Source organism: Netta rufina, assembly GCF_964035555.1.
Source record: "Netta rufina genome assembly, chromosome: 17".
NCBI lineage: Eukaryota > Metazoa > Chordata > Aves > Anseriformes > Anatidae > Netta > Netta rufina.
Window position 1 is genome coordinate 6,993,053 of NC_140141.1, and position 20,219 is coordinate 7,013,271.

At 39.1% G+C, this 20,219-nt stretch overlaps 1 protein-coding gene across 3 annotated transcripts; it reads right to left on the minus strand.

Moving 5' to 3' along the window:
* Positions 1-3,311: 3,311 nt before the first annotated feature.
* Positions 3,312-19,948, minus strand: SMPD4 (sphingomyelin phosphodiesterase 4). 3 transcript variants are annotated; one of them, XM_084297041.1, is made up of 19 exons: positions 19,877-19,948; positions 19,604-19,690; positions 18,984-19,126; positions 18,763-18,838; positions 17,826-17,916; positions 17,147-17,199; positions 16,444-16,595; positions 15,193-15,325; positions 14,414-14,542; positions 10,952-11,041; positions 8,325-8,470; positions 7,822-7,912; positions 7,218-7,318; positions 6,761-6,924; positions 5,888-6,093; positions 5,124-5,357; positions 4,278-4,409; positions 3,986-4,114; positions 3,312-3,707 (listed from the first exon to the last, which is right to left on the minus strand). In XM_084297041.1, exons 1-19 carry the CDS (start codon positions 19,913-19,915, stop codon positions 3,381-3,383), a joined length of 2,523 nt encoding a protein of 840 aa, XP_084153167.1. In that variant the 5' UTR covers positions 19,916-19,948; the 3' UTR covers positions 3,312-3,380. The 3 variants fall into 3 exon arrangements, with proteins under 3 accessions (XP_084153167.1, XP_084153168.1, XP_084153166.1); XM_084297042.1 differs by having other exon boundaries at positions 14,471-14,542; positions 17,808-17,916; XM_084297040.1 differs by having other exon boundaries at positions 17,808-17,916.
* Positions 19,949-20,219: the final 271 nt, after the last annotated feature.

Sequence of the window (20,219 nt, forward strand, 5' to 3'; positions counted from 1 at the left end):
GTTGGATGATGGTTACTTTGTTCTATGGTAAGTGAAAGCTCATGCTTTGAAGGTCAGGAGAAGAAATCATAAATGGCTCTTCATTCCATGCAACACTATCTCTACTGTTCTCATAGTGAATTGGAAGACCTGGTCAAGAGATCAGTAATGGTGTCTACAAACAAAAGATGTAGTTTTTTAACAGGTACTGTTACGTGACTGCCTCTTTGCACCAAAAGAACCAGTGGCATCAATCCAGTTCTGGTGGAGAGATGTTCACATCACAAAAGTTTTGTCTGTCTATAATTGTCATAACCCAAGAAATGAGGATGGAGACTTTTTTAAAGCTAAAACAGATGGTCTAAAACAGACATTTATAGCATTTGTTTCTTAATTTGGTTAAAGCATACCTGGAAATGGATGCAAAATATACTATAAATGTCCCTCAGGTTTACAATACTTCCCTTAGTGCAGTTTTCAGAGCTGTCATTGTGGTTTTCTTTCAAAAAAGACGTAAGATGTTATACTGAGAGGTTGATGTAGGGTAGGCATCCTACCATGCCGCAACATTTCATTTGGGAAATAAATATTGAAAACTGGAAGTTGATCATGTGCCTGCAGCACGTATGGTTAATAGCTTGATACCAACATAGATGGGTTTCTTTTCTGTTGATGCGCAAACTGTCATAAACCGGCATAGATATTTTCAAAATTAATAAATAAATGCAAGGTTATTCCCAAATCCTTGGAAAGGTGCACCAAGTTGGGAATAAATTATCATCAGCGTTTGGGTACTTTATCAGCTGTCAGGGGCACTGTGATTTCAAAAGCAATTCAGAAAATGCATGTTATGCACAATTCAGGGATTCGTACCTTTCAGAAATAGACAAGTATATTGTGAAATCAGAAATACGGAAGCCTGATCCTTTCATTTCTTGAACAACTGGTGTACAAAATGAAGTCAATCAAACTTTACTTGAAATGAAGTGATAATAGCAGTTGAACATTTGTTGTTGAAGTCCAGCATAAAAGGTCAAAGGAGTCGTAAGGAAACAAGATGAAGAACAGGAGTGTTGACTTCAAGAACAGTTTGAAGATAGCTCCTTTTAATAGCCCGAGTTCTGTTTCTCAACAAAGTTGTTCACTAGTGTTTGTTTCATTGGTAGCAGAATTGCCTTTTTTTATAATGGGCACTGGGTGGCTATCAATCTGATTGCTAAATAAATATTGTGATTGCCTGAAACAATTTCCTTTTCAATTAGGAAAGGTAATAAGTTACAGTTCTTGTCCTACTGCTGAGCTGTGTGGTAGTGTCCTACCTGGCTGATTAGACTTCCAGCTTCAGAGAGAACTTTTTACCTCCCCAAAGTTTTGTTGTTTTGAATGAATTAGAGTTTTTCTTCCTGGAACCAAGGACGCTGTGGTGTTGGATGTTCCTGTTCTTCCAAATTTGTTAGCTAAAGCACACCTCTTGTATGGGTGCAACAACTGCTCTGACCTAGTTCATTTTGTACAAAGGGAATAGCGTTACTGCTTGTAGAACCAAAGGCAAAATTTGATCATAAAAGGCATGAAATATACTAGAGAGAAATTTATAGCTAATGTTGACACATGCTAGTATAACTTAATTAATAGCAATAGTCTAAGTGAAAGGAATTCTTTATAATTCTATGCTGATAAAAAGCTATCTCCAAAAGAGGCTTATATTACCATGCATCCTCTCTGTTTCTCACCTATGAGTTTTCTGAGAATGTTTCATATAGACAACACCTCTATTTGAGAAGGGAATAGGAAGCTATAGGAAGCAGCGCAGTTCCTATCCTCTTGAGTCTTCTTTGTCAACAACAGGCTCAATATTGAGGCAGCAGTATGCCCTGGCAGCCACGAAGGCAAACCTCATTTTGGGGTGCATTAAATGCAGCATAACCAGCTGTCAAAAAAGTTGATTCTCCCACTACATTTAGTGTTGGTGTGGCCTTACCTTAAATATTGTATGCAGTTCTGAAACCCACAGTATAAAAAGCATCCAGAGGAGGGCCGTGAAGCTGGTAAAAGGACTGGAAAGTATGCCCTGCGAAGAGAGGCTGAGGATGCTTGGATTGTCTAGTCTGTAAAGGAGGCTGAGAGTCAACCTTGTTGCTCAAGCAGGGCCAGTCTCTTCCTCCTGGTAACCAATGACAGCACACATGGGAATGACAAGTTTCTTACTGTGAGGAGGGTAGTCGAACACTGGAACAGGCTTCCTAATGAGGTGGTTGATGCCCCATGCCTGTCAGTATTCAAGAGGCATTTCTCATTAATATGCTCTCATTAATATGCTTTAACTTTTGTTTAGCCCTAAAGTCATCAGGCAGTTGGACTCGGTCTTTTTAGGTCCCTTCTACTTGAATGATAATGTGAATCTTTGAGGAAGTGGGACTGGTAATAAATAAGCAAAGGCAGTTTTTGTAATGAGTATAGTTTCTTTGCGTGGATTCATGTTGGGAAGTGACAGAACATTAGTTTTCTTTTTTCAATTGTTCTGGAATTACTTTCCCTTAATTCTCTTTAACCCTCTGAAGTCACCTAGCTCCTTCTTTAGGCAGTCCTGCTTTTAAAGAGAGTGGGGGACTGCAAGGAGTTGACTTATTTATAACCTTGATAGGATTTCTCAAAGTAGAGTGAACTTGGTTATAAACATCTGATTGTATTACATAGATATGACTTCTCTTCTGTTTTTTCAAGTTCTCACCCTTTTTCAGGAGTGTTCCTGAGTGACAGTTTGGGCAAGCATGTAACTTCTGGATTACTGAATAAAAATGTTTGTAGATGTATACTTTATGAAAGAAACAAAGCAGTGGTTATGATTTCTCCCTAACCTAGTTTGAGGAACAACCTTAATGAATGGTACTTCTGAGGGAGCTGAATATGTGTGCAGGTTAAGCTGAAGGATGGAGTCCTGTAGATGCTGTAAAATGGCATGGAATAAGGTGAGTCACATCTGGATAACCTACTAAATACATGGACTGTGTAGTGCAACCAGATAAATGCTATCCTTCAGACCAACAGAGTTTAGGCCATGTCTCTAGAACAGGGCTTGCATTAATAGATAATGTAGAACAGATAACAATGACTTTCAAATATCTAGCATTCATAATGAAAAAGAAACCAGACCTTTAGTCTCAGTGTGATGGCACATTCTTCCCACGCTCAAAAAAACCACTCACATTCACTCAATTGCATAGGAAAGCTTTTATAAAAATAAAATTTACATTGATTATTCCACACAACCACAGTTGTTTAAAAACTCAACTGACTTTAGTATTTAAAAATACTTTTAAGAAGATCTGATAATTCACACATTTTAGTCACTGAATATCCCAGGATGATTTATTTTACAAGTATAAGCTGAGAGAAGGAAATTAGTGTTCGTGTGGTTTCCATCCTTCATAGAAGAAAGTCATTATTACAGCATAAAGAAAATAGCCCAACAGGATAATGAATGTGCAACCTACTGGCCCAATGTAAAACCAGGATGCAATGAAGTACATCATTAGCAAGGAAACAAGAGTCCTGTAGCTAGCCAGAAACCTCAGACTGATTCTTGGTCCCCAGTTCTGGTTTGTTCTGTCCTTCAGCACAGGACTATACCTGATTTTCTGTATGATGTGGGGATTGGTAAGATGATAGCGACAAAATCTGCCAACAAAATCTTCCCTGGAGCAAAGCATATCCATCTGATCAGCAAACTGAGGTAAGAAAAGTTCAAACATTAGTTTTCTACTGCAACTAATAAAGTGAGTCTAACTTCCTTTTACAATTTCCTTTTATAGGATGAGGATAGGAGATGGAGTATTATAGGAGATTTTTTTAAAGTATTTCAAATACAGTAAAGCAGTTCTTTGTAAGTGTGGACTTCCATCCTATATCACACCAATAGGAAGAAAAAGATTGCTTTTTCTTTCTTAGTTGCAAAAAAGAACAGGACTTTGCAATGAAAAATATAAAAAGTTGGTACTGTACTTACCCTTTCATTAAGTGCTGAGGATAAACGAAATAAGAGGCGGACAAGAGTGGCATTTTCATAGCTCCTGATGGGCTGAAGCTCAGTATCTCCTTGATACTGTACCTCAAATCTACGTAAGCCATTTATCATCTAGGAACAGGAAAATAAACCCTGTATCTTGTAGCTCCCATTTGAAATGCCTTTATAGTGGAACCTCTCTTAGCCCCCAGAAAAAATGCATTTCTCTTGCTGTAAAAGGTAACTTTTCTCAAAAACAATGTAGGGTAGCAATACGGAAACTTTCTTCTCTTACCTGGTACCTGCCAAGAGGTGTAAGAATGAGGCCATCCTCACTTTCAATGCAGTCTGGAAGCTGCTTTTTTCCATTCTCATCTTGAGCTGTCCCACACTTCATCATCATCTGGGTCAGTTGTGCTTCATTCAGCTACTCAAGAATAACACACTTCTAAAGCATATGTTTGATCTACTTTCATCTATTTCGTTTACCTTCACAAACTCCTTAACAGTGGAAGCCTTTGACAGCCAGCAAAAGAAAGCCTTAACATCACTTCCCTTAGAAATGAAAAGGAGAAAATCTCCACGTGGGCATTTATCAAATCCCAGAGAGGTGTTTTGATATCTCCTTACTCCTGAAGAGCTGTAAAATAGCTGTCTTCTCAGATCTGTATGAGTGAGTGTGGTAAAAAATTAATCTGTTCTAAGTTTAGTTAAAGAAACGGGCAACGTCTAGTTCCTCCATTCATCTATAGCTACAACTGTATGTTGTATTTTTGTAGTTCTTTACATTTAGTAGCTAGAAGACTGTTCTTAGAGTTTGAGCCATGCAGTGGCTATACATAAACATGAGAGTAGGCATAATTTAAGACTCAACTTTGGTATCAACTACTGTAGAGTCCAACAGAGTGGTCATAAAGTGTGCTTGATAGAAGTTCAGAGCATCTAGTTCCATTTATATTGAAAAGGGTTTTGAAGTATTTGGGTGAAGTAAAGCCTAAACAATGTTTAAAACAAAGTTTTCTAGCTGGATCACTGGATGGCTTTGTGACCCCACAAAGCACAAGAACTAGAAGTACATTTGAGGAATCCTGATTCTTATTCATGCTGCCACATGGGAAGTTATTAGAAAGATGTTACATACCTTAAAGATTTGGCATAAATATTCCAATGCTTTCTCTAAATATTCATCTGTTTTTTTGATGCTGTCTTGCCCAATTTCATCAAGGTCATTGCCAGTGTAGGAACCATTCATCTCTGATGGTGTAAATTTAAACCATGAAAAGAAGGAGTGGCTAGCACTTGTCTCTGCAGAATGGTCAGATATGGATTTTGCTGTCTGCTGTGCCTGACAGATTAACTGAGCCAGTTTTAATACCTAAAACAAACAAAAAGCTATTAAATATGGGGTGTAAAAGGCAACTAAGCATCAGTAGAGGGATAAAACTGCCTTGACGCTTGGCAGAGAGAGCAAATCCAGACAACTTGCTCTTTTAGCTCGCGTGGAATTGTGCTATGATTGTCAGTTGCATTTCCAGTTGCTGTTGAAGTACTTAAGAAGAGCTCTGCTTGTTTTTTATCTGCTTTTTTTCTAATGCTAGTTTCATCTGAATGGCTGATGGATACTGATCAATACAATAAATCAGAAGTTCACAGTAAGCATATTTGAAAAAAAGTACTAGCAATATACTACTCTAAGGTAGCAAGCACTTAAATTAACTTATTTGGTAAAGAGTGGGTAGCTTTTTACACCTGTGCTAGATTGAGACCTCTCAGATTCCAAAAGTCACCATCAGCGATCTTCTAACTATATGGTACTGCCGATTGGAGTTTTCTACCTTATCGTGTGGATGCTCAGCATTAAGGTAACACCTGTCAAAATAGAAAGACTTTAAGAAATTTGCTTACCAAATTCCTGACTTCCGTGCCAAACATCTGTTTATACTGGAAGTCCTGTCCTTCCAGGCTGTAAACATGACTCTTCACCTTAAATGAGGCATCTGTAATAGTCGGAGGCCATGATGAGAAGAAGCTTCCAGAGAGCGTGGGGGTCATAAAAAGTCGGTGTTGACGATGAGGCATAACAAGTTCTGGCTCCAGGAATAACTGTTCTCCTAGAGTTTGAAAAGAGTAGTGCAGATGGTTATGCAATATTCTAGCTTTTGCTTGGGGGAAAGTCTAGCTGAAAGGATCTGAAAAGCAAATTGCCAAGCAGACTTAGGTAGATAGGTAGTTTTTCCATTTTAATCCTCTCCACACAGAACAGAAAATACTTTTGCATTTAAATCAAAGTGCATTTAAATGCAGACCACATAGCATTTTAAGCCTGTAATTGGTTTCCAACAAGGGCATTGGGGAATCATGACACTTAACACTTTGATACTTGTCAAATCTTGAGTCTCCCAAACTTGCTAATTATCCTGAAGTACATCCATGACTAGCTCTTTTGTTAAATATAGACACATTTAGAAGTATAAGAAATTCTAATCCTGAGCTAAATAACCAAGTAAAACCATTGTAAGAAATGCCACTTTATTGTAAACACACAGTATTGTGTTCTCCATTCTTCAAAGAAAAATTGCTGAAAGAAATCTAAGTGATGGTGACCACAAGTGAACTGTAGACATATTAAAACAAAAAAGTGAAAACATGTAAATATCTGAATAGCTAAATGGCATGTAAAATAGGAGAGTAAATCTATTCAATGCTTCTGAGATAAGATGTAGCTGTTGAGAAGAGCATGAAACAGGATAGCATTGAGATATCAGAATATCCATTTACCTTTCAGAATCATTTCAGCTAGGTTGGGCTGAGCAAAGACCTTGGCTACTCGGAACACCATAAGTGCATTTTTTGGACTGACCAAGTCTGTTCGAAGAGCTCTGTTCAGAAATCCTACAAACAGCTTAGTGTACATAAGTAGGTTTTCCTGAATGAAGGCAGCCCTAAAAAAGTGAGTACAGGATTTGTGAGTACAGTTATATAAACAATCATGATTTTGTCTTCTGGGAAGCAATTAAGGGAATGTTTTTATACTTTCTCTGGAAAGATCCCCTATTTGCACTGAAACAAAAGAATACTCTCAAAACAAAAGCTTGTATCATGAGATGTCATCTCTTTTCCTGTACAGGAAGCTAATTCAGATTGGTGGATGCTTCCTGAAATCCTGCTATTAGACTCAGGATCTGCATAAACTTGAGGCTTGTTTCAGATTACCCACAGCTGCTTTCCTACTTACCATTTCTCAGACACACTTCGAGGTAAGAGCTCTGCAGTTTGAGGTGGTTTTTCAGGAGCATACCTCCAAGGCTGCAAGTAACTTAACCACATCTCAAGAACCTAAGCAAAAATCATAGAACAACAAGTGAGTAGTGATAGTTCTTTAAAAGGAAGATGGAAAGATTTTTTGGTTAGCTATTATAAGTACTGGTCTGATTTTTTTTTCCTGCTTGCAGAAAGTAGTATTTATACTATCTTTCTACATTAAATTAATACTATATTACTTCTGTTTATGATGTTATTAGGTGAGACCCATAATTAGGTTAGAACCTCTAAGTATGTAACTGTTTTAAGAGTAAGACCTGTTTCTGTTCAATCAAGAACTGTTTTCAGTGTCAGAAAACTGAGCCAATGCCATGTAGTAATTCTCACCAAAATGTATTAGACATAAGATGACAAACTGGTATGCTTTTCCTAACATTAAATAGTAGTGTTATATAAACTATTTCACCGCTTTATGGAAAAAATAAATAAATTTGAAGACCAATAGAGAGCTGCTAAGCAGCAAAAACTAAGTACTAGTTTTGTTGACTACATGCTCAGGAAGATACGTAGATACATACTGCTCTGAAAGAGGCATCCAGGGGCCAGTGGCCAAAGCAATGTTGCAGAAAGATATAAAGTTTCTGCTGGACAAACCGAGGAATCACAACCCTGCAAGAAGATTCAAATATTGTCAAATCAGCAGCAAATCTCTAAAACAACTACCCATCCCCTTTCCACAAATGCAAATACAGAAAGGACTGACCCAATTTTGTTCTTTCTTAACTGAAGCTATTTCTGGCCACTGAATTTCAGTTCAACTGCATCTGTAAAATTCTCCATTAACCTTAACCAGAATCCTCTGGTAGCATTTTCTTTTCTTTGACTCATACCCTATCAGTTTAACAGCAAGACCCCTGTATTTTGAGGCTGACGTCCCATCTAATGGATGTAAGAAACATTGTTTGTTAGCTGTCACATACGCTGAATAATGTACTTCTGTACTTCAACACCTCAAGGAAAGCAGTTTGTCAGGGAGAAGATCTGTATGTTCCATAGACAGGCTGCTCATGTACTTACGTACCTTTTAAACTCCTCCAGTGGGCTGGCTGTGTGGGAGTGAGCTGAAGGGGAGAGAGGCTCTGGTTTCAGGCTGTTGCTGAAAGCATGCAAATGCTTTACGAGAAGTCTTACCACTAGCACATGCTCTTCAGTGGGTTTAAATGACTCCTAGATTTGAAGCAAAAGACAGGAAGATAGCATTATATGCTAACTCTCCAGGAGATAATTCAGGAAAATTAAATTTTCAGATCAAAAATTCAAACACAAGAAATACTCTCTCGTGCAGGCTCTTCAGTGTAGTTTGGTGCCAGGTGACTTTAGACAGACTTGCTCCCTAGGACAAACTGCATCAATCTTTTGCTTGGTTCACTAAGAAACAATCAAGTATTTATGATGTGATTGTAAGAAGCATCTACAGTATCTCTGGGCATTGAATTTCAAGCCAGCATTCTCTGTGTGAGCATAACAAAACAGAATGCATAGATTTCCACTTACCCCATCTGAAAAAAGGATTCAGCTGTTCATTATGGTTATAAGTTCACTGCTGCAAACAGCACAACAAATCCTTTGTTATGCTCTTGGCTGACTTTCCTAAGAATTCTCCTTCCTATGCTATTACTCATCTGTCTTATACAAAAGGATAATCATAGGAAGAGTTACAGTAAGAATATGAACTGCTTCAAGTCCTGCATGATTCTGCTACTTCTAACATTGTTATAGGTAGAAGTAGCCCAGGCGGAAATAGCACAAAGAGTGATGGTGAGCCACAGTGATGTTGCTAACATGACTGAGTGTATGATATAGCAGCAAGATGAATGAGGTTAAAAAAAAAAAAAAAGGAACTAGTTCTTCTGGGTGAGTGCACAACACTAGAGCTTGTCTGCTGCACAGCCTAGGGACAAAGCACTAACTCCTTTGCTACTGTAATCTGCTTTAGGAGCAGTGAACTAACCTCAATCCACTACTGAAGGTGGTTTATAAGATAGATACCATTTGTATTCTAAATCTCACAGCTCTCATTTATACAAAGTCAAGAGGAATGTAGAAGAAACTAAAGTTACAGCTGCAAGTATAATGGACGATGCTGGAAGAGTGTATTAGACAGTAGCTGCGAGGTATTTCCAGGATTCCACAATGAAGCTATGCTGAGGTAAGATTTTAAATACGACTGTAGGGGACTGGCAGGCATATTATACTAAAAGCCTCTGCTTCCTGAATTCAGCAGTAATTTCACTGCTATGGTTCTATATACACACATATATAAACTATATTGTATATGGGTCCATGTCCTTTTTGTCTGCAATGCCTGAGGCAAAGCAGATGTCTTTCTACATTCCTCATCAGGTCAAACTTTTTTCTGAAGGTTTTACTACACCGTAAAGTTCACTCCAGGAAAAGATTCAAGGCATGATGACAGACCTCTTAATATGGTAGATCTGAGTTTTCTCTAGGGGAGCAGATAACATGTTACCAGTTCTAATGCAGGTCTTGTACTTACCAGCTCCTGGTAAGTAAGCATGTTTCCTAGTCCTACCAAGCTTAGATAAAGATTCCTAAAAGTAATTAGATTTAGTACCCTGCTATAGGCCTTGAATGGGTGTCACTTCCTAAAAATTCTAGACTCCCCTTGAAGGTGCCTTTGGAACTTGCAAAGCCACCATTTCAATGCAAGGTTTCAGATCACATTAGTAGTTTCTCCACATACAAGTTCTTACTTCCTCCTAGCCAGAATCACCAACGTGACGAATGTTACTGTTTTAAAAGTATTGTTCCTCATAAGTGTTTTGGTTGTCAAACCTTAGCTTACAGGATATGTTTTTTTTCTTCAACACGTTAATTAGATAAATATAGTTTTTTGTTTTTTTTTTTTTTTAAAAAAAAAGAGTTAAAGCCAACTATTAGTTCCTGTTTTCCTTTTTAAGTAGTACCTTGAGATTTCATAGTACTTAATACAAAAATAAAGGATTTAACAGCAGGAAAATTCAATATAGTGCTAAAGAGCTTTATAGTATAGTAAGAGATTTATACTGTATATGATTAGCCCTCCCCTTTCCCAAAATGAAAACCCAATGAATAAAGAGCTGGAGTAAGGAAAGAGGAATCAACAATCCGTTCCAACAGGAATGTTTTTACATGCACATTTCCTGAACAATCTGCAAATGTACCACGTGTGTCATTTTGCAAACACTACTACAAATTTGGCACTATCCAACGGTATTTCACTGGCCAAAAAGAAACTAGACATTACCTACTTTCATTTTACTTTACAGCCATGCAAATTCTGAACTTCCACACAAAATTTGCTTAAATAATTGGCTTGTGAGGCCAGTTCAGGCACCAAAAGATGTTAGCATAGCTGATAAAAAAAACAACTCCTTCTACGATGCATTATAAGAATGCATCTCTAAAAACTGAGTTTCCAGTTAGTCCTAATATGCTAGACTTTAACTGTTTTCTCCATGAGCTTTGCTAGTAGCCCTCGCTATCTGCTTTCACTAAAAATTTAGTAAATCTCAATGTGGTGTACTCAAGTTGTAAAACCACATTTTATCTGTACAGCAGCTTTTTCTGCTAGCGCCAATACACTTTGCAGATTATAAGATGGAACAAGATTTTAAAAAAGGAAACAAAATGAAAAGATGATAATACTTGGTATGCGTGGAGGGCCTGGTAGCTGGATTGGGCAGGACTACCGTGGTGTTTACTGGAGATACTGAGTCGGTAGTGGAGAACCTCCAGCTGAGACAACAGAAACAAAAAAGGAAGGGGGGAGGGAAAAAAGGAGAGAAGAGAGCAAGAGAAAAAAAAAGTGAGAATGAGCCCAAGGAAGAAGGGTGGGGGGAAAAAAATGAACATCACAAATACTGTCAGGGACAACATATCACAGTAACAACTGCAGCCACAGTATCCTCTTCTTTTTGGTGTTCATTAGCATGATTTCACAATGTTTCATACCCTTTATCAACCTGCAAATACAAGTGGGATCAGGGGTCAAAGAATGTGCAGCTGTGGCCTGTTTTTTGCACAGAGAGCCTCAGAGCAAATAGTGGTAGGGGATATGGAGCTTTTGCCAAATATACTACAGACAGACCTGCATCAGGTCTGCAGGAACAACTGATCCAAACTGAATTTGAAAGCTTTGTCGTCAGTGGAGAAGCAGGGTTTGTATACTGGGAAGAAACTGAAATTAATATTTTGTTCTTCCCAAAGATGAAGAGGAGGAAAAGGTTGGCTTTTTAAAATCACTGTGAGCCTGTCCAGTAAGTTTCCAGTTCAGAGAAATCGTCAGTCCTCTGCTTCTACTTATAGGCTATCTGTGAGGGCTGCAGGTCTTGCGAATTTCCTTAGGAGGAGAAATTGCTTTTACTGTTAGGGAAACATGAGTGTCTAAAAAGATAAGTGGCAAACCCAACATACAGCACATTGTATGCTGATGCAAAGGCATCTAGCTTTAACGCTGAAATCCCTGCAAGCCTCTGCCAGACCCCTTCTTGGTAATGTACAGAGTATTTTCTGGACAATGTGATGGTGAACAGGATACTGTAGCGACAGTGACACGCATGTATGAAATTATGAAAAAACATAAAACAAAATGTACACTACACAGATCCCAATGACTACTGTTAGGCAGCTAAACTAACTCTCCAGATCACACCTCTGCTATCATTGATCAGCCCCTACTCAATTTCCTCTAGTGCCAGTTGGTATCTTTTGGTTTTATACTTTTCTAGGAGTGGTAGAATTGTTACTGTAAGCTCTTTGACAGCTCAAACACATCATCCACTGCATAATCAACAGCAAGAACCTGTTGTCTAATGGGTGTTCCACATGCAGTGCTGGGGTTTCTGGCACATGGTATTGGAAGGTCAGGAAGCATTATGTAAAGTGTCAATCTCTTAAGAGTTCAGTGTGATTACAGCAGAATGAAATAGGAAAAAAGATGCTGCACGCTTGGGCTCTGGAACATCTGAGGAGAAAGTGAATGGAGAATGTAAAAAAACAGGGAAACAGCTCAATTAATGGAGAAAGCAGTGAAACTCAGCATAACAAATAGTGACAGCCTATGTTCCCACCAGACACAGAAAAAATTCAAAGCAGGAAAAGTAGAAAAGAAAGCATATCTTCTCAAAAGGAATTCTTTACTATTCGTTCCCTCCCTTCTAAAGAGATGTCTGTGATGAGATGACAAGTTTTAAGAGGAACCTATCATTCCTTGAAGCACTTCACAGGAAGAAGTTGGATATCTGGGATTTGAGTTGGCCCATCAATACAAGTCTGGCTGCTGGACAAAGAAAGAACAAGTTCTGTGGAACCCCATACCACCCTCCAATACAGGTGTGTAACCATTTCAAGTCACTAATAGTGAAACAGGTCCCAGATTCAGGGATCAGTGGTCACTAATTGCCCCTCCCAACCACACAAGGCTAAGTGGCATCAAGTGAGTCTGCATAGTTATTAATCATTTTAAGAACAAGGTTTAGGGTGTTCTTGGATTTCCAGTTGAACCCTTTAACCCTTATGTTAAAACAAAATTTGTATTTCTGTGTATTTTCCTTCCTCGTCTGAGGAACTATGAAACAAGCTATTATCCTGAAACTAATGTACAAAGCTTTTAAGTAACACTGACTTATGAACAGTCCTGTCCCCTGCTCAACTGGAACCTTTCCTCAGTCCTGCAAGAGAGGTCCTTTGTCCATTTTTTGATGTCATGGGGAATTAGTCCCTTACTCAGATGTTTGTAGCCTTAAAGAGTGAAGGCCCTGCTTTTTTGTTTATTTTTTTTAATTCAAGTCCACAATTGCTTCCTGTAAGGGATGAAAGTAAAATATCATGTAGTTGTGGCCTCCAGTTGTGGTTTAACACACCTTGCAGAGGAGCACAAAGTGATGAATTTTAGAAAACTTTAAGCTCCTCCAAATCCCTACTTCACCATCAAAGTTGCTGTCTAAATTGTTGTTTCTTAATAAAGAGAACATCTGAAATACAGAGGGTGAACAGAGGAGAGAAGTTTAAAGCAATCATCATTTCTGGTTTAAGCACAGCGCTTGATGCACAGAGACTAGACAGACAGACAGACGACAGGTACTTCAAGCAAAGCCTTCCCATCACCAGTGCATAGCCATGCTGCTGGGGGTCTCAAGTAGAGACTTTGCAACATTAGTAAGAGTTTGCAGTTTAACCTTAACTTTAAAAATAAAAGACAGAACCCATTGCACTTCAGCTCTTCCCCAGCAAAACATGCGTTTGCTATTTTTAATGCCTGGTGAAGTGGAAGATTAGAATTTCGCAGTTGATCAACCTGCATGTTTCACACGGGAGTAAATCCTGTGTAGCTTTTACATTTTTTCTTCTCCTTCTATAAAGTCCCACTACATCTCAAGAGGGAATTCTGAGGATCAAAAATTTCTCCTCCAAATTCCCATTGCATTTATAGTGCCTAGTGTTAGCCTCGAGAGCACTTAGTTTTCAAATGCAATAGCTTTACTGGACGGCCACGACAAACTGCTTAAAACAGTGCAATGTAAGAGAACTTGCAAGATGTTTTGAACTCTGTAGCTACAGAGCTGCTTCTGACACCATTTTATGGTGAAAATCCTGTTTTGGAATACAAAATAACAAAAATGGTTTATTCACTTATTATTAAACTGTCATTCAGTTTTATTTCCCTTTCGCATTTGGCTTTATGCTATAAAACGGTTACAGATTTTAGAAATAACTCATGGGTATTTCAGGAACACTGAATTGCTATTACTGCTGGACATTAATTTTAGATTATTTTAGTAGCATTGTTGCCCCAGCAGGATTTAATATGGTATTATAATACGATATTTCTACTCACTTAGTGCTTTGATTGTTGTGACCATCCCACAAACTCATCTTTAAAAAACAAAACAAAACAAACAAAAAAAAAAAGACAACGAAACAAGTTCTGCAATGAAGGCAAGTCTGGATGACACACTTACTCACAACATTTTCTGTAACTGGAGACTAGCATTTTTGACACACTGACACAGATGCTTTGACAAGTTCTTTCTTTCCTTTGAACAATATACCAAAAAAACCAACAACAACAACAAAAAAAACACCTCTACTTAGAACAGAAGGTTTTACCCTAAGATAAGAAGTCAACCACCAGGTGATGTTCATGAATGAAGTACAAGCTGTTACCTTGACATGAGGGGACTGCATTTTCTGATACATTTCCAGTGAATAATGATGAAGCCACATTTCAACAAATATCTGTAAAAGAAATATTTTCTGAGCTAAGGGAAAAGAGAAATAATCTAAGTCATGTCAGTTACAAACTACATACAGAAAACCACAGTATCTAATTTGAAAAATAAGCTGTAATTGTAAATAGACAGGCACCTATTCAGAGATGTTTTGGGTTATCATATAAAATCATGGCAAATGACTGAGTTAGCACAGTTTAGAGGTGCTAACACATCGGTAATTCAGTTCAGCTAAACAGTAGCAAGTTGTTTGAGAAAAACTGTTAAGTCCAGATTCTCCTTTCAACCCCTGATGGTGAACAGAAGCAACTTTTCTGCTTTTGCCCTTTGCTTAGAGCATAGAATTGATGTAAGGTTTTTTTTGTTTTTTTTTTTTTTGTTTTTTTTTTTTAAGTTTGCATATTTTTTTCCAGAGAATTTTCTACATAGAGACTGGTTGTTAGGTATTCAATCTAACAAAAAGATATGAAGTGCCTTTCTATATTACAACTTAACAGTTTAACAGTACTACTTTGCTTCACTAACAGAAAAGAACAGCTGCACTGCCCAGTGCTCCATACAAGCTAGAGCAAAACAGACTAACTCTATATGTTTTAAAAAGAAGACATCCCTCAGCAACAAGAAATGTTTTTACCTCCTGCCCTAAATCCAACTTACTTGAAGCAGTGTTTCTGATCTCCAGATCTCCTGGGAAGCAGGGTCAGCATTGACAGAAGGCTGATGGGCAATGTGCCGTTTCAGCAAGCTGGTGTGGTGCATGCCATAGGAAGTGAAAGGCACTGCTGGAGACCTTTAATGACAAATTAATAAAAGTACTGAAGTCATTAAGCCTCAGGACAGGGAGATGTATCATTGCTTTTGATCACTGGTTTGTAAAGTGGGAAAGAGTTGTTAAGAAGTAAAACTTGATAATACAGCATGTAATGATTAGTCATTTTAATTTAAAAAACAAAGCACGTCATTATTCATACTGCATTGAACCAGCTTGACCCAGACCTTATGTCATGTTCAGTAACATTATTTATTTATTTATTTATTTTACTTTCTCCAGTTGTATATTTTTTCCCTTTTCCTTTCGTATTCATGAAATGTATTCAAAATGCAATTATAAAAGATATTACTACTCTTTTTTTTTTTTGTTAGTATAAGCTTGCTAACACTGATAATACTCCAAACGTAGTGATTTCATTATATGATTTTATAATTAATATGTCCCAGCTTTTTATATTGGGAAGTTATAGATACAACTGGAATCAATCAACAGATGATTCTCTGTTGCTTGTACATACCTTTTCTGTTCCAATGACAGATACATTTCAGACTTTCAAATGAAACCTCTATGTTAAAATAGAGTGAATATAACACAGAATCATAGAACAGCTTGGGCTAGAAGGGACCTTAAAGACCATCTAGTTCCTATCCCCTTGTCACAGACAGGGATGCCACCCATGAGTTCAGGCTGCCTGGGGTCTCACCCAACCTTGGTCTTGAACACCTCCAGGGATGGGGTATCCACAACCTCTCTAGGTAACCTGATCCTGTGCCTCACTGCCCTCTGAGTGAAGAATTTCCTCCTAACCTCTAATCTAAATCTCCCCTCTTTCAGTTTAAAACCATTCTCCCTTGTCCTATCATTATCTGCCCAAGCAAAAGTTGCTCTCCATCTTTTTTTTTTTTTTTTTTTTTTTTATTATTATTATTATAAGCCCCCTTTAAGTATTGAAAAGCTGCAAGGAGATCTCCCTGGAACAAATATAGAATTTATATAAATATACATTTTTATTTCTGTAATAAATACATAGTGATGATAGAGTAGAGGTGTTCTCTTCCTGTTAGAAATTTAGTTCCAACAAGCCACATTTTATAAGGAGTGCTCCCCAAATCTGCCTCTGGCACTGTAGTTATTACCTGGGAGTCGGGGAAGGGATGGCTCCACCAGGATTTGAAGAAGGTGGAGGAAGGACACTTCCTTCTGTGGGTAGGAAACACTTCAAGTATGTGTCCACCAAGATGAAGTAAGCACTGTTGGAAGGGCTGATGTGATGGGCGATGGGTGAGTTCTGAAACAGACACAGGTTATGCTTGGAGTTATAAACTGTTCCTAGTGGTGACAAAGTGAGCATCTGCTACACAGCTTTATCCATTCAGCATAAACAGTCAAAAGCCCAACAAAGACACTTTGGAGCAAAGTTAAAGCAACTAGTTGTATAGGAACCACTGCTGTGAATGTAATGAAGTATGAGAAGAGTACATTGCAAGTGACTCAGCTAACAACAGTAAAAGGAACCAAATAACCAAACACCACAGCGCACTGCTGTGATTTTGACTGTATAAATGGTGTTAGTGGAGGAAGGGGTAGGAAACCCACTGGGAGGCCACTGCACGCCGTTTGTACATTGCTGGACAGACTGCATGCTGGTGCATACAAGTATTTTGTCTATCACCCAATCTTACATCGTCTCCTTAGAGAACTGACCCAAAGCAGTAACAGCAATAGTTCTGTCTGTAATTTTAGGATTTAATTTAGCTAGACAGCACCTCAGAAGGCTCTTAAAGCATTGTGAAGACAGGCTTAGGCTATTTAAGGGAAAAAATTGTGACATGTACTTACCTTCTGTGTAATTAAACTAATTGCAAAATAAAACATGTAATATTCAAATGGATCTGGAAGAATAGAGTCAAGGATTAGATTAAAAAAACAGGTACAGCTGTTAGATAGCTAGAGATGCTGACTGGATGTTAAATTTGTTTCGTCAGGGGTAAATTAATTTGTTAGGGACTTAACAGCAAATTCAGCTTTGACTTCTTGTTTTCCAACTGACTTCAACATACTAGTAAGTTAAGTTTTCTCTATGTGGCAAGATGTGTTTGCATTACACTTCTTAGCACATTAGACTAACTGAAACCAGTGCAGTGGCAGCTAGATGGCTTCTAACAAGCACACAAGCTGCAAATTTAATGTGTCTTTTGGCTTTTTCTATGCTATTACATAAAGTAAGAGTAGTTACAAAAATGAAAATAGTGAAATACCGGCCCTAGTAAAGTCACTGGACTTTTGTTTTTGACTTGAATAAGGCCAGAATTTCCCTAAAGGTTTATACAAAGAGGACAAATTTATTTTTAATTGGCTTCTAAACATGTCTGACTTGTCCAGACTTTTCAGCATGACAGCGATTTACCATAAACATATAATAAATACATAACAATTACTTTGTAACATCCCAATTTTAGACAATTAAAAGGAATTAAATATCCAACTGCTGAAAGGATACTAAGAGCCAAATTCAAACCTAAGCCACCAGATGAAGGAAACTGGACTTTATTGTGGTATAGAGAGCATTCTGGTAGGACTTGCTCTTGTATTGAAGCCTTCACAGGACCCTAAAAGACAGAGTAATGAGATATCAGTCAGGCTACTCAGCATATTCACAGCGTATGTTTTCAGATTGTGAAGCTCTGCTGCATTCCAGGAGCATGTCAATATTCATCTCAGTGGGATTTTACTGCATTGCAGTATTTCCTTGTGCAAATCCATGCTCTTTAGATAACTACCAATTTTTTCACAGAAAACGAGTATTTCAATGCAAGGAAAAAAAAAGCCTTCACAAAGACACTTCCAGTTGTAGTGAGAACAGCAGGAGACTGATGTCTTTATGACAGCTTTGTTAGGGCAGCTGAGCTGTGGACTAGCAATTGCTGAATACTTAACTGATGTTTCTTTTTTTAAAGGCTATAGAAATATCTAGATCAATTTCTAAATAGCACGTAAGTGGTCAAAATAATAGAAATACAGTGAAAGAACTCTGCAGATAAACACTTTTGTATAGTTGTTATGTGTTATACTTCATATCCAGGACAGTAGTAGGCCTTCAAACACATGGGCTAAAGTGCTGCCAGAGAACTCACTGTTCCCTTACGAGCTTGGAAAACGATTTTCAATTCCACAACTACTGGTACACCACTTTCTCTGGGGACAGGATTAGAATCACAGTGCACCTTTCCTGGCTGAACAGCACAAATATCTAGCTGCAGACAGCCATCATCTCCTACAGTTTATGGTCAGGAATTCTCCTTTCCAGGCTACCATTTAAGGATGCTCTAAAACTGGAGCACTAAGGCTATCAACATGACCTATATCAAATACTACATAGAAAGCGTGTGCAATGTTCCATCCAATAGCTGCAAAACCAATTACATTCTCTTCTTACAAATTTTTCAGTTACTTACTGGAAGATATGAGACTGGGAAATCATATCTGTACTCTTCTGCTTGGAGTTTGTATACCAGCTTCATCATTGGACCACTGCAAACAAGCATTGGAAAGAAAATCCATAGTAAGTACCCTCTTCTGTCTCACTATTGTAATTATGTTTGCAGTAACGGAGAAAAGTTAAGTGCTGGTTATTCATTCACCAGACCTTTTTCTGTACTGAAATGCATGAGCTTACCTGGGATCCAGGAAATCCAAAGCCACAGAATATTCAGTAGGATTTGTTCTTCCTTGCAAACAGCGAAGATTCCAGCCTACGATAATGCCATCCAGGCTACCAAAAATGCTCTCCACCAACCATGGGAAGATGCTGTGTAGTTCCTTTAGGGAAAACAGACACCAATAATGTATGTGCTTCCTTACTTGAACAATCTCTCTTGTAGGCTCCAGAGTGCACACAGATAGTCTGCCAGCTGTTAACAGGACCCTAGTTAACAGGATTAGTTATTACTGTTTCTAGATTATCACTATCTGGGCAGAGCTTCCATTCAAAGTAATTTATTATGTTACAGCAGTTACAGGAATTCTGTCCTGACTTCCGATCTAACTCAGGATGCCACAATACTGATCAGTATCACATGCAATTGTTTGTTAGAGCGTGAACATTAGTTCCCCCCATAAAGAAGGCTGAAAGCTATACAAGTGCAGTCGGCTGAAACAACTATTTAGCGACTGGATAAGTTGTTTTTTGTTTTTAATTCTCGGAAATACCGGATTCCCACTGCTTCACCAGAGGTTCTCAAAGCTCTGGGTAATGGGAGCAGGAGCAATGCCGGGGGCACACCGCCGGCCGCTCACCTTGGCGGGGAACTCCTCGATCACCGTCTCCAGGTCGTGGCACCTCTGCGCGAAGGGCTTGTTCACGCAGTCCGCCTTCAGCGTGGCCTGTCGGAAAGCACACGGGGAATGAGGGCACGGCGCCGCAGGACACAACGCTTACAAAAACGAGCCCGCGCCACCGCGCCCGGCATCCCTGAGGTAACACCGCCCATAAACTTGCAATCGGCGGTGCCCACCCCGCAGCTACTTCACGGGGCTGCTCCCTCAACCGCCACCGCGGCCCCGACCCACCAGCAGGAAGCTGGGCTGCTGCAGGTGCGGGCCGGCCATGGTGCGCTGTGGTGCCGTGCCGTGCCGTGCCTCCCTCCCGCTCCCTGCCGCTTCTCCTCAGCGTCACCGCTCCCGGGCGGCGCAGGGCGCTGACGCCATCTTTGTCCCGCCTCCCCTACCGGGGCAGGGGCTGCAGGTTGCCATGGCGACGGGCCGGCGGCTTCCATGCCTAAGATGGCGGCCGCGCTGAGGGGAGGGGGCGCCATTGTGCTCCTTGCTTGCCTTGCACTGGTGTGAGGGTCAAAAGGTGCTAAAATGTAACCGTGGCCCCAGGCTAATGGCAGTCAGACGTTAATTATGTGGG